The sequence below is a fragment of the Cervus canadensis genome, chromosome 33 (genome assembly GCF_019320065.1).
Source record: "Cervus canadensis isolate Bull #8, Minnesota chromosome 33, ASM1932006v1, whole genome shotgun sequence".
NCBI classification, from domain to species: Eukaryota; Metazoa; Chordata; class Mammalia; order Artiodactyla; family Cervidae; genus Cervus; species Cervus canadensis.
Window position 1 is genome coordinate 11,632,419 of NC_057418.1, and position 14,666 is coordinate 11,647,084.

Sequence of the window (14,666 nt, forward strand, 5' to 3'; positions counted from 1 at the left end):
GTTGGATTAGGAATGTAATGGGATCCCAAGAGAGAGTCAGATTTCCCACTCTTGTGCCCCTGAAAGGCACTTATGCTTCTAACAAGAGATGGGACAGCTAGAGGCTCGCTCAGAGGCATAGCTACTTCACTTGGCTGCAGGTCTGGCAGGCAGACAGATGGAGAGAGAGAAAGAGAAACTCCCTTGATCTCTGGTAATATTGCTCCTTTCTTAATGTCAGAAAAAAGTAGAAGCTTCATGTTTGTGCCTCCAAGAGACAAGTTCCCAATTTCTGGCAGAAGAAAGGAATTTTGAAGAAGAAAAACATGTAAATTTTTCTACTTAATATACTTTATCTTGCAAATATAAGTCATTTTGAAAATAATGAAAATAATAGTAGGATGTCTGCTTCAATGTACTTGATTAATCAATCTTTATTAGCCTCAAATTGAAATTTTCTGTACAGATGTCTACCATATAGAAACAAAACTTAGTTTGAACCAAAAAATTATGAAAATCCTATGCATGAGAACTTGTGAGATATAGCCAAAACAGTGCGTGAAAGGATATTTATGGCTTCAATGACTTACCTCAGAAAATAGAAAGTCTAAAATTAATGTTCTAATTCTCCAACTTAGGTAGTTTGGAAAAGAAGAGCTGAATTTTTTAAAAAGTCAAAAGGAAGACAAGGATTGTTGTTCAGTTGCTAAGTCCTGTCCAACTCTTTGCCATCCCAAGAACTGCAGTACATATATCCTTCACTATCTTACAGCTTGCTCAAACGCATGTCCATTGAGTCGATGATCCCATCCAATCATCTCACCTTTCTGTTGTCCCCTTCTCCTCTTGCCCTAAATCTTTCCCAGCATCAGAATCTTTTCCAATGAGTTGGCTCTTTGCATCAGGTGGACAAAGTATTGGAGCTTCAGCATCAGTCCTTCTAATGAATATTCAGGGTTGATTGCCTTTAGGATTGACTGGTTTGACCTCCTTGCTGTCCACGGGACTCCCAAAAGTCTTCTCCAGCACCACAGTTCGAAAGCATCAATTCTTCAGCACTCAGCCTTCTTTATGGTCCAACTCTCACATCCGTATATGACCACTGGGAAAACTATAGCTTTGACTATATGGACCTTTGCCAGCAAAGTGATGTCTCTGCTTTTTAATATGCTGTCTAGGTTTGACATGGCTTTTCTTCCAAGGAGCAAGCATCCTTTAATTTCATGGCTACAGTCACTGTCCACAGTGATTTTGGAGCCCAAGAAAATAAAATCTGTCACTGTTTCCACTTTTTCCCTATTTGCCATGAAGTGATGGGACTACATGCCATGACCTTGGTTTTCTGAGTGTTGAGTTTTAAGCCAGCTTTTTCAGTCTACTCTTTCACCTTGATCTAGAGGTTCTTTAATTCCTCTTCACTTTCTGCCATTAGAGTGGTTTTATCTGCATATCTGAGGTTGTTGATATTTCTCCTGACAGTCTTGATTCCAGCTTGTGATTCATCCAGCCCAGCATTTTGCATTGTGTACTCTGCATATAAGTTAAATAAGCAGGATGATAATATACAGTGTTGACACACTCCTTTCCCAATTTTGAACCAGTCTGTTGTTCCATGTCTGGTTCTAACTACTGCTTCTTGACCTGCATACAGGTTTCTCAAGAGACAGGTAAGCTGGTTTGTTATTCCCATCTCTTTAAGAATTTTCCAGTTTGTTGTGATCCACACAGTCAAAGGCTTTAGCATGGTCAATGAAACAACAGTAGATGTTTTTCTGGAATTCCCTTGTTTTTTCTGTGATCCAATGGATGTTGGCTATTTGATCTTTGGTTCCTCTGCCTTTTCTAAATCCAGCTTGTACATCTGGAATTTCTCAATTCACATACCGTTGAAGCCTAGCTTGAAGGATTTTGAGCATGACATTGCTAGCATGTGAAATGAGCACAATTGTATGGTAGTTTGAACATTCTTTCACATTGCCTTTCTTTGGGATTGTAATGAAAACTGACCTTTTTCCAGTCCTGTGGCCACTGCTGAGTTTTCCAAATTTTAGCATACTGAGTGCAGCACTTTCATAGCTCAGGATTTTAGGAACCATAGCTTTTAGGATTTTAAATAGCTCAGCTGGAATTCCATCACCTCCACTAGCTTTGTTCATAGTAATGCTTCATAAGGCCCACTTGACTTCACATTCCAGGATGTCTGGCTCTAGGTGAGTGACCACATCATTGTGGTTATTCAGGTCATTAAGACATTTTTGTAGAGTTCTTCTGTGTATTCTTGCCACCTCTTCCTAATCTTTTCTGCTTCTGTTAGGTCTCTGCCATTTCTGTCCTTTATTGTGACCATCTTGCATGAAATGTTCCCTTGGTGTCTCCAGTTTTCTTGAAGAGATCGCTAGTCTTCCCCATTCTATTGTTTTCTTCTATTTCTTTGCATTATTCACTTAAGAAGCCTTTCTTGTCTCTCCTTGCTATTCTCTGGAATTCTGCATTTGGTTGGGTATATCTTTCCCTTTCTCCTTTACTTTTCATTTTTCTTCTTTTCTCAGCTATTTGTAAGGCCTCCTCAGATAACCACTTTGCCCTTTTGCATTAAGTAATGTGATTAAAAGCAAACACAATATAGTGAACCAATAAAGGAAAACATGCCAGGACTCTGAAAAGACTAACAAAATCAAATAACTTGCAAAAAGAATTCAAAATTCTAAAATAGGTAAAAACAGAAATAAGAATTTTTAAAAGGGCATATGACCATAGATGTTACAAACGTTAAAGAAATTAACAAAGGTATTAAGGCAACTCTTGGCCATTAAATTTGAAAACTTAGATAAAATAGATAAGTCCCTAGGAAATAATGCAACTTTTTAAAAAAATTGATTGAAAGAGAAATTGAGGACCTAAGTAGTCTTACCATCTTTAAAGAAATTGAATCAGTAGTTAAAATATTTCCATTCAGAAGAAATTAGTGGCCCCACACAGCTTGAGAAACAAGTTATACCAACATTGAAAGAACAGGTAGTTCTAATAATATATGAACTTTCCCAGGTAATAGAAAGGTATATTTCTTAATTCAGTTTTTGAAGCTAGTCAGTTTCATAGCAAAATAAGTCAGGGAGAGGATAGAAAAGTTAAATTATAGGCCAGTCTTACTAAAGAACACAGGCATAGGTGCTTTCTAGTTCTGTGATAAAAAACTTTGAAGCACTCCCTCAAGGGATATTCTTTGTCTAAGCTGGTCCTGAACTGGGGAGCTGGGGACCCAGTGGGTATTCCAAGTCAAGGAGAACACTAAAGTCAGATTTATTAAGAGTTGAATTTCAAATTGTGTTTTCTCCTTAGACCATATCACTCAAGAGAGAATGTGTATGTTTATTTGATCTCACAGTTCTTGTGCTTTTTTATGATATTCACTTTCCTGTTATTTTTTTCCCCTTATGCTTAAAGCTACTCGGGAGCCCAAAGCGTCTCTGTGATTTGGCAGGACCCAGCTCCACTGAACCCGAATTGAGAAAAAGATCAATTTCAAAAAGAAAGTCTCATCTGGATCTTCTCAAACTGTATGATATATTCTCCTTTTGGATCTTTATTGCTTGGTGAAAACTGCTTCTCTGAATATTCTTAACGTTGTTTCTAAGTTCCTGAAATTATATGAATCTATTATATGAGATATGACTATGTGGTAATGTACCTGCAAGCCAGAGGAGAAGTCTTATCTCAGTTTATTGTACTCATATAACTTTCCATATTTTCATATTGACTTAGAGAAAAGCCAGTGTACAAATTGTACAGAAATTCTTCATTGGGCTTATTTTGGGGAAAAACTTTTTGACAATGTGTTACAGCTATATGATTCCTTTCCATAGAGTCCCTCTTGGAAAAGGAATATTATCTGATTTGTAATAGTTGTAGTCACATGCATCTCTTCAGAAATACATTTCTTGAATAAAGGAAGGTCCGTACTATCCTAGAGGCATTATAAATGTTTTCTGTTTGGAAACTGAACATGTTACAAAAGTGAGATTATTCTATGTCTGTCCTTGTGAAGATTATAAATTTTGCATCAAAATCTTTATTTGTACCTAAATAAACGAGGCAGCCTAAAGAGTGTGGTTCAAAGTGGGCCACTTTCCAGCCTGAGCCCATTTGTTTCCTTTATTGTTCATTTTATTCTTTTTGCCCAGATCATTTGATTTCATGTGAATCAAGAGTATCTCTTTTCAATACCTAAGTGTTCACTTGTCTAACAATTCTTGTTCATTTTGTAGCATTTTTCCGTGTTTCCTGTACTGATGCCCTCTGCTCCTTTGAACACTTTCAGCATCATGGACGGCATGACCGAGGCGTGCGTCAAGGGCGGCATCGAGGCCTGCTACGCCGCCGTGTCCTGCGTCTGCACCTTGCTGGGGACCTTGGAAGAGCTCAGCCAGGGCAGGGGCTTGAGCGAAAGTCAGGTCCAGCTGCTGCTGCTGCGCCTGGAGGAGCTGAAGGACGGGGCCGAGTCCAGCCGCGACTCCATGGAGATCAACGAGGCCGACTTCCGCTGGCAGCGGCGCGTCCTGTCCTCGGAACACACACCCTGGGAGTTGGGGAATGAGCGGAGCCCTGACATCAGCATCAGCGTTACCACGGACACGGGCCAGACCACCTTGGAGGCAGAGTTGGGTCAGACCACACCCGAGGACCACTCGGAAAACCCCAAGAATGGCCTCAAGTCGCCGGCCGTCCAGGAGGGCAAGGAGACTCTGAGTAAAGTGTCAGAACCGGAAGCCGTGGACCAGCCAGACGTGGTTCAAAGGAGCCACACGGTTGCCTACCCCGATATAACCAACTTCCTGTCGGTGGACTGCAGGATGAGGTCCTACGGATCCAGATACAGTGAGAGCAACTTCAGCGTGGACGACCAAGACCTCTCTCGGACAGAGTTCGACTCCTGCGACCAGTACTCCATGGCAGCTGAAAAGGACTCCGGGAGGTCGGACGTGTCGGACATTGGATCCGACAACTGTTCTCTAGCTGATGAGGAGCAGACCCCCCGGGACTGCCTGGGCCACAGGTCCCTGCGGACCGCGGCTCTGTCCCTCAAGCTGCTGAAGAACCAGGAGGCCGACCAGCACAGCGCCCGGCTGTTCGTGCAGTCGCTGGAGGGTCTCCTGCCGCGCCTCCTGGCCCTGCCCAGCGTGGAAGAGGTGGACTCAGCCCTCCAGAACTTTGTCTCTACCTTCTGCTCAGGTTTGTAATTCATTTTTTTGCTACGCAGTCCACTAGAATATTCAGAGCATTTTGTTTAACGGGCAGTTACCAGCATGCATGGAGTTTGAAGTGCTCAGAGCATCTTGATGAATCTTTGGGTTTCTTAAAGAGAGCCAAGGACTGACCGGTGGTGGTTTGTTCCAATTGTGCAGCAGCCGATGGCTGGAATACACCGAGAGGTGCATAAATGTGTGTGTGCAGAGGGTAAGAGGTAGGTGCCTGCTAGAAAGCTGCTGCTGACGGAAACAAATGGCAGTCTGTGATTCTCAAAACACTGAATTCTTCCTGTGCTTCTACACTTTGATATCTTAAAATCATAGAGGGTTGCACTTCTGGTTTGTTGACATGTAAATTATTTCAGATGAGGTCTTGGAGCAGATGCAGGCTGTCCTACGACTACATCCTGAATTCCCCTGAACTCCCCACGGTGTGGGATGCTCCAGTGTTCTGTGGCAGCGTCGCATTCTCCAATCTCAGCCCCTTCTGTCTGCTGAATGTCAACTTTGTGACCCAGACCGTGTTCAAACAGGAGTGTCGTGGGCTGTCTTGGCCAGTATACCAAAGAGTTATACTAGTTTTGCTGAAGGGCTGGAAATCATCACCTAGGATTTTGGTGGAGAAAGGAGGTAGAGAATACAGGGAAGCAGCATTTAACACGGGAAATAATCAATTTAGGTCATTTTCTTGAAAGGTATTTGTAGAGGGAGCATGCAGCTCTTTCCTTCACATGTAGAGAAAAACCCAGTTCTTCCTACAGTGCTTCTGCCCTCTTTTATGAGTCACACAGCACTGTACTTCTGACTCTTGGTCACCAAATGCGTGAAAGTTTTCCTCTCAAACAACAAGCAAACCTCAGACAGCAGCTGAGTTTCTTACAATATAACTCAGTTCTGATGCTACCTACCCCCCACTACAGATGCCAGCTGCAAGCGCAGGCTGTCACCTGTGCTTCTAACCCGACTGGCTGTAAATTAGAGCTTCTCATGACCGCCTCCTTAGGTGCACTTAATTTGTTAGAATAGCTCACAGAACTCAGGGAAACACTCACTTTTGCTTACCAGTTTGCTAAAGTATCTGATAAAGGATATCGATGAATGGCCAGATGAAGAGATACACAAAGTGAGGACTGAGAGGGTCCCGAGTTCAGGAGCTTCTGTCCCCATAGAGTTGGAGTGGAAACCTAAAGACACCCAAAGACACATCCTGGTGTGGATGTGTCCACCAACCTGGAATCTCCCCAAACCCCTTACTGCTGGGATTTATGGAGGTTTCCTTATCTAGGTGTGATCAATTATTAACTCCATTTCCAGCTCCTCTTCTCTCTCTTGAGGATGGCACGGTGGGAGTGGAGCCAAAAATTCTTTGCTCCTATCAAGGAGTGGTCCAGGAGCCCACCCAGAGTCACCTCTTTGGGACAAGAGATGCTCTTAGTGTTCTTATTACTTGGGAATTTGTGAGAGTTTTAGGAGCCCTGGGTCATGAATGAGATCAAAGACACATATTAGAATAAGAGGTACTCCTAGTGTTCTTGTCACTTAGAAAATCATAAGAGTTTTAGAAGCTCTGTGTCAGGAACTGGGAGCAGAGACCAATATATATATTTTCTATTATCCCATAGTGCTACAGAAAGAAAGCAGTTAATGGGTGCAAAAAAATTTATAGCATGAATAAATGATTGCCTGACCTCAGGGTGGTCAACTGTGCCTTCCCCTGAAATTCAAGGATCTTTTGACCACAGAATATTGAAGTGGATGGGCCTCCCCAGGCCTGTGCTCAGAACTAGAAAGGACTGACCCTGAGGACCAACACAGAACTGTCAAAAGCCAAGACCATCACTTGCTCTTCCACCACTGAGCCTTGCACATGTGTCTGTCATGACACTTCCTATATTTATCATAGTTATATGAGTTCATGCATCTAGCCTTCCCTTTCTAGACTTTTCAGCTCCTTGGAAGCTACAACCACATCTACCTCATCTTTGGTCTTCTAACAAATAACACATCACACACAAATACAAAAAAATTCTAGCCCAGTTCTTGGAACTTGGTAGAAGTAACTGCTGTATTGTTAAGAGGGAGCTTAAGTATCTTAAGAAGCCGATCCGATTGTCCTTTGTCAAATCGATCCAGGTATATTTAAGGAAGAACATTTTTTAATATGAGAGTGATCCAGAGTTACAGCATAAAGCACCAGCAGAGATACAGCACTTCTAATCCTGGACTACTCAGTAACTCTCTAATGTAGCTAGTGGTTAGAAAGAGATGCATATAATTTCTCAGCGTTCGTAACTGCATTGCCATTTTTGTTAAGGCAATAAGATATCAATTTCTAACACTACCCAACATTTTTCTCAATATTTTTCTTTTAAGAGTTAGATATAAAAATAGCTGGGATATTTATTTTGTGTGAAAGAATACACACACACACACACAAAATCATGTTTCATTTCATTTTAAAAATGTTTCTAGTCATTGAAATACTAGAAAAATGTATAAATACTCTTCTTAAACATTGTATTTCTCCCTAATACCTTATGTGCACCATCATTAAATGTTACATTCTTTTATTGAACATTCCTAGTGTGTGTGTGTTGCGTGTGTCTCTTTCTTCTGTCTCTTTATCTCTGTTTCTCTCATACACACACATGTGCACCCACACACACAAATGCTTCTTCAGTCAACATTTATAGAGAAACTTTACTGTGCTGTGTCCTAAGGATGCAAAGATATGCATGATTTATCCTCAGTAAATATTTATTGACTGTAAATTGGTGAACTTGCTTTTTGATCCCTAAAGATGTGAATAGTTATCTGCTGGAGGAGTAAAGCCTGAGTTGGAAGGGGTTTGGTAGGCTCTCTGAACCTGTGCCTCTTCCCGTCTGGAAGCATTCTTTCGAAGAGGAGCTTGGCAACGTCTCCAACCAACGTGGTGTCCCTGCTGACAAGGCAGAGGGTCTGGCACCCATCAGTGATCCCCCAAAACAGCTGCGTATCAGATCACAGTACTGCCCCTGCTTGCACTGATGATGGCCTTGAGTGATCAAGAAATGGTAAAATTATGTTTAGGCCCTTCTATGTAAAATTAAAATTATCCATACAAAATAACAGCTGCAGAAGTTTCAGCATTTAGAATGTGAGATTTAGCTCTCAGATAAATTCGTGTTTACAGACAACATCCCCTAGTAATTAAAAGACGCTTGCTCCTTGGAAGAAAAGCTATGACAGACCTAGACAGCATAATAAAAAGCAGAGACATCACTTTGCCAGCAAAGGTCTATATAGGCAAGGCCGCGGTTTTTCAGTAGTCATGTACCATTGCAAGAATTGGACCATAAAGAAGGCTGAGCGTGGAAGAATTGATGCTTTCAAACTGTGGTGCTGGAGAATACTCTTGAGAGCCCCTTGGACATCAAGGAGATCAAACCAGTCAATTCTAAAGGAAATCAATCCTGAATATTCATTGGAAGGATTGATACTGAAGTTTCAAAACTGTCTACCTGATGCAAAGAGCTGACTCATTGAAAAAGATCCTGATGCTGGGAAAGATTGAGGACAGGAAGAGGAGGAGATGACAAAAGATAAGATGGTTGGATGGCATCACCGATTCAATGGACATGAGTTTGGGCAAACTCTGGGAGATGGTAAAGGACAGGGAAGCCTGGTGTGCAGTAGTCCATGGGGACGCAAAGAGTTGGACACAACTGAGCAACGGAAAAACAACCAAGTAATTCCAGATTAAATGAGTTGTCACAGTGGTAAAGCATGACTTCTAAAAGCCCTACCTCCTTACCTAGGAGAAGTGGGAAATATAATCCTAACAAAGTCTTTTACAAAATTTGAAGTAAACCTTCACATTTGTGTTTTTGTGTTTTTCAAATCAGTACTTATTTGTAGCATGTGCAAAACAGCACTTGTGTGAATTTTATTTGACCAGAATGCAGCTCCATGAATGTTGCAAACTGCTCACATTTTAGGTCTGTAAAATGTCCCATCAGATCCAATATGTTGTGACATTAATTTTTACATGTAGAACTCAATACATTGAAATGAGACTTCAAAATCTTTTGGTTGTTTCTAAATATAGCAGGTTTTTAAAAAAAATTTTTTTTAATTAGAGGATAATTGCTTTATAATATTATGTTGGCTTCTGCCATACAAACAGTGTGAATCTGCCATAAGTATATATATGTCCCCTCCCTCTTAAACCTCCCCCGGCTCAACCCATCCCATCCCTCTGGGTTTTCACAGGGTATTGAGTTGAGTTCCTGTGTTATATAGCAACTTCCCACTAGATACCTATTTTACGTAAGGTAATATATATGTTTCAGTGCTACTGTCTCAGTTTATCCCACCTTCTTCTTCCCCTGCTGTGTCCAAGGTCTGTTCTGATGGATGAACCTAGAACCTGTTATACAGAGTGAAGTAAATCAGAGAAAAACAGACACTGTATATTAAGGCATATATATGAAATCTAGAAAAATGGTAATGATGAAGCCAATGTAGTTTGTAGTGATTGTCTATAACCAAGTTGTTGGTTATTTTTTTTTTAATCCTGGTGACCTCCACAGCACTTTTAGCAATTAAGAATTGGTCTCTATATCTGAATTACAGACTCATCACTCTGTGATCCTGCTGCCAGTAAGCTGGTTCTCGTCAGGTACTGCATTTAGTGGTTCAGTGGATCCCGCTGACGGTTGCTGTGGGTCAGCTGAAGCTGCTGGATACTGGGCTGGGTCCACGTCTGGCCTGAGGCAGAGCGCTCCCTCCAAGATGAGAGAGAATTGAACGAGAAACGTCTGTACCTGTGAGACAGAGGAATGGCAGGTTTCCTTTGTTCACCGAGAGAAAGTTAGGAAAGCAAAAACAGGAGAAGGGGAGAAAGAGTCTCCTGGAGTCATAACCCAGATATTTTACTCATTATTTCCTTCCGTGTCAAAAGCTTCAAACCTTATTTTCCCCAAAACTCCCATCAAACATTTGTCCCTGACTGGTTATCAGGGTCCACCCTCCTGGCTGAGGCAAGCCTCGCTTAGCGTTTCTCAGGGCCCCCTGTTCTCCAGTACTTAAACATACAGTTAAAATGTCTCCTTAATTCCACATGATTCAAGGGCCTTTTTCTTTGAAAGAAATTAAAGTTTTTTTGGGCAGGGTTGGGGGGGTAGTTTGCAAACATCCAGACAAACCTGGGTTTCATTGAGCTATTAATATCTTTAATAGACTACTGGAGTGGGTAGCCTGTCCCTTCTTCATTGGATCTTCCCAACCCAGGAATCGAACTGGGGTCTCCTGCATTGCAGGCGGATTCTTTACCAGCTGAGCTACCAGAGAAGCCCATCTTTGATAGAAAGCTGGTATTGAATGTGAGCCCTGACAGCTGCCAAAATGCCTCTGATCCTCCATAGAAGAAAATGGCATCTGTATACAGCCTCCTCGGGGGTGAAAAAGCAACAGCCGGCCTCCCCCAGCCACTGGCAGAGGGGCATGCTCACAAGCTTTGGGATTGCTGTTCCTCAGACCAGTGGTGTTTGGTTGGAATCTGGAGGCTCACTGTGACCAAGTGTGAGCTTATTGCAAGCAACCTAGTATTTATCAAGTGCCAAATTTCAGAAAAGGTAATACAGATAATGAAAGTAAAAGTGTTAGTCACTCAGTCATGTCCAGCTCTTTGTGACCTCATGGACTATATAGCCCACTGGGGTCCTCTGTCCATGGAATTCTCCAGGCAAGAATTCCTGGTAGCCATCCCTTTCTCCAGGGGATCTTCCCGACCCAGGGATCAAACCCAAGTCTCCCACGTTGCAGGCAGATTCTTTACTGGCTGAACCACCAGGGAAGTCCAGTATAACTGGTATGAATTTGAACTGTGCAAGAAATATGTATGTCTTTAAATTAAAACAGATTTGACTCCTGACCTGCAACATGCCTAGCTGGCTAGATGTTTGATCTCTGCTAGCCCTCAGGGCCCCATGCCAGGGTAAGTCTAGAAGCAGGAGCTTGTGTAGGGTCTGGAGAGAGAGGCCCCTCACCTCGCTTGTCACCAGTGAGCCCTCATTGTACCACTCCACAGGCTTTCTGGGGGTCCTGTGATTTTGCTACCTCCCTGCCAATGTGGGGCCTGGAATGCTCGGGCAAGGCCAGGAGGCCCTGTGCGTATCCTTTGTCCTCCTCCAGGGTCCTGCCAACCTCCAGGTGCTGCCAGGCAGCAGACCTCCAACCCCTGCCCAGCCTGGGAGTGGCCCTTCTCTTCCTTGCTGCTTTCTCTTTTTATCACCTCTGGGTGCACATCATTTGCATGCACATATTTAGGATAGACTGTTTGACCTACATCCCTAAATCCATCCTCAGTGTTTGCAGGAGCAAATGTAGGATTGGGGTGAACATGGTATCTGATGAAGAGAAGTGGACTTGGGTACATTTTGTCACCCCAAGCTCTTTCTGACACCAGCTCTCTCTGGCTGAATGAGACCATCTTTTAGAGCATGAGGTTTCATTGGTTTTTGTTTTTCCAGTCAATTTGTAAAAAAAAAAAAAAAGCAAAAACAAAATATAGGCACCTTTCAAAATGAAAAGCATACTATGAAATGTAAAAGAATGTTTTGAAAAAATAGTTGGATGAAACCAATAACTATTTCTTTTTTTTTTTGGTGTTTCCAGCACATGGTAAATTTGTTGGGTTTTTTTTTCCATTTATTTTTATTTCTTTATACATATATTCAAAACTGTTTCCTAATTTGTTAATAGCTTTTATGTTTTAATTTATTATAATTGGAGATAATTACTTTACAATATTGTGATGGTTTTTTGCCATATGTCAACGAGTCGGACGTAGGAACACACGTGCCCCCCCATCTCAAATCCCTCTCCCACGCCCCCCCCTCCCCGCCCATCCCTCTAGGTTGTCCCAGAGCACCGGCTTTGGGTCCCCTCCTTCATGCATCAAACTTGCACTGGTTATCTATTTTACACATGGTGATGTATGTTTCAATGCTGTTCTCTCAAATCATCCCACCCTCTCCTCCCACTGAGTCCAGAAGCCTGTTCTTTACATCTGTGACTCCCTTGTGTTAACAGCTCTTATTGAGATACAATTCACATACTATGCAATGCACCCTTTTCAAGTGCCTAATTCAAAGGGGTTTTTCTAATATATTACATTATTATTTGTGTTAGTTGCTGCAGTGAATATTAACATATAGATATGTGTTCAAATTCCTGTTTTCAGTTCTTCTGGTATACCCCTAAGAGTGCTGAATTGCTAGGTCATATGGTAATTATGTGTTTAGCTTTTGAGGAACATTATTACTTTTAGAAAGAAGTGAAGTGAAATGAAAGTCACTCAGTTGTGTCCGATTCTTTGAGACCCACGGACTGTAGCCTGCCAGCCTCTCCTGTCCATGGAATTCTCCAGGCAAGAACACTGGAGTGGGTAGCCATTCTCTTCGCCAGGGGATCTCTCCAACCCAGGGATTGAATCCAAGTCTCCCACATTGCAGGTGGATTCTTTACCGTCTGAGCCACCAGGGAAGCCCACTTTTAGAAAAGTTTGTGCTTATGAGTTACTGCACTAAGCATCTTAAATGTTTTGCATCTAGTTGCCAAGGTGGACTTGTTTATTCACTTTCATTCATTCGGCAAATAATTTTAAAGAATCTACTATGTATTAGACTCTGTTCTAGGCACTGGTGTTATCTAGTGAAAAGAACTGATAAAATCCCTCCCTCTCATAGGTCTTATGTAATAGTAGTAATAGCAGACAGTAAGCAAAAATCTATTAATAAATGCCATTAGGGCAATGAATAAAAATGCCTGGTGAGGAGGAATATTGCAGAGGATGAGGGTAGTGGGCCAGATGCTATTTTAGATGGAATTAGTGGAGAATATCTGTGACAAGCTAGCGCTTGAGCAGAGCCCTGAAAGAATGAAGGAGGCAGCAAGTCATCCAGAGATCTTGGGAGAGCACTGTGGGGTAGGTGTGGAGGGGACAGAAATGTGAATGCCTTGAGGCGTGTCCAGGCTTGGTGAGGTCAAGGAACAGCAGACAGTTAGGGATGACTGAGGGGAGTAAGAGGAGGCGGGGGGAATGTTGGGTTTTTTTAGTATTGTGATTTGGAGAGTTTGAGAAGTGAAAGTGAAGTTGCTCAGTCGTGTCCAACTCTTTGTGACCCCATGGACTGTAGCCTACCAGGCTTCTCTGTCCATGGGATTTTCCAGGCAGTGGTACTGGAGTGGATTGCCATTTCCTTCTCCAGGGGATCTTCCCAACCCAGGGATCGAACCCGGGTCTCCCACATTGTAGACACTAGCTTTACCGTCTGAGCCAGCAGGGAAGTTTGAGCAGTAGATAGAGGTGATCAGTTATTTTGCCCATCTCTAGATAAAGAAGGGTTTAAGTGATTTTGCCAAAGCTCCTGGGGAGTAACCAACAAGGTTTTCCCGAGTAGGGTCACTCTGGAGTGCGTGCTCTTCCCCATCAGGCTGGGGCGCACACCTGCCCTGACGCTGTTCCCCGCTGGCTGCTGTCCCCCGAGACGTCCCCATGCCTGGGACTGGTCGGCGGTCCACGGGGCGGTCAGCAGTGTCTGCCCAGCGTGCTGTGTGAGGTCTCTGGGTTTCCTCCCGTAGGCATGATGCACTCACCCGGGTTTGACGGGAGCAGCAGCCTGGGCCTGCAGATGCTGATGAACGCGGACAGCCTGTACTCGGCGGCGCACTGCGCTCTGCTGCTCAACCTGAAGCTGTCCCACGGCGACTACTACCGCAAGCGGCCCGCCCTGGCGCCCAGCACCATGGTGAGTGTGCGTCTCCCCCGCCCAGGCCTGCCGAGGGCCAGCGGCAGCCTCTGGGCTGGCAGCCACCGCCGCGGGCCAGAGAGGGCTGGCTCGGCTGTGCCCGAGGGCTGTGGAGCGCGGGCACTCAGCATCCACAGGAGCCTTCGTGCAGGTTGCACACAGCAGTGGACCACAGAGATGACCACTTGGTTCCAGGGGCGAAGACTGTGTCCCTGGCACTGGCTGCCTGCCAGTGGCCTGTAACTCCATTGGGTGGCATTAAACACGCGTGTATAAGACACATTCAAAAACGTGATCAGCTTGTTAAGTAAGCACAGGCAAAGTGCTGAGAATGGTCCCCTTTGCAGAAAATGAAGGTGTGCTGTTTACAAAAACCCTTCACCGGGCTCCGAAATGTACTGAGACGTACTCAGACCCAGAGCCAAGCTGGCTGATGCTGATAACAAAGCCCCTCTGCAAGGCGATGATAGTGATAGGAGGGCCTCTTTCATGGTTGGCTCCCTGGCGTGAGCAGGCCCCTCCAGAGTGGACCCTAGTACCAGTTTGAGAGCCTGGAGCCATGAAGCTGCCTAAAGGGATCGTTTGTCTGATAAATGATGGATAGATTGTACACTTCTGAGGGTGAGTGGTGGCTATATATATATATATG

General features: G+C 43.5%; 1 protein-coding gene across 5 annotated transcripts in view; it reads left to right on the plus strand.

Annotated features, from left to right (window-relative positions):
• The window catches only part of ARFGEF3 (ARFGEF family member 3), a 176,981-nt gene that overhangs the window by 103,024 nt on the left and 59,291 nt on the right, over nt 1-14,666 (plus strand). For all 5 annotated transcript variants that reach the window (XM_043457044.1, XM_043457045.1, XM_043457046.1 and 2 more), the window contains 3 exons: nt 3,424-3,536; nt 4,298-5,208; nt 13,851-14,017. In XM_043457044.1, the coding sequence (XP_043312979.1) occupies nt 3,424-3,536; nt 4,298-5,208; nt 13,851-14,017 (1,191 nt within the window). The remainder of the gene's footprint in view (nt 1-3,423; nt 3,537-4,297; nt 5,209-13,850; nt 14,018-14,666) is intronic.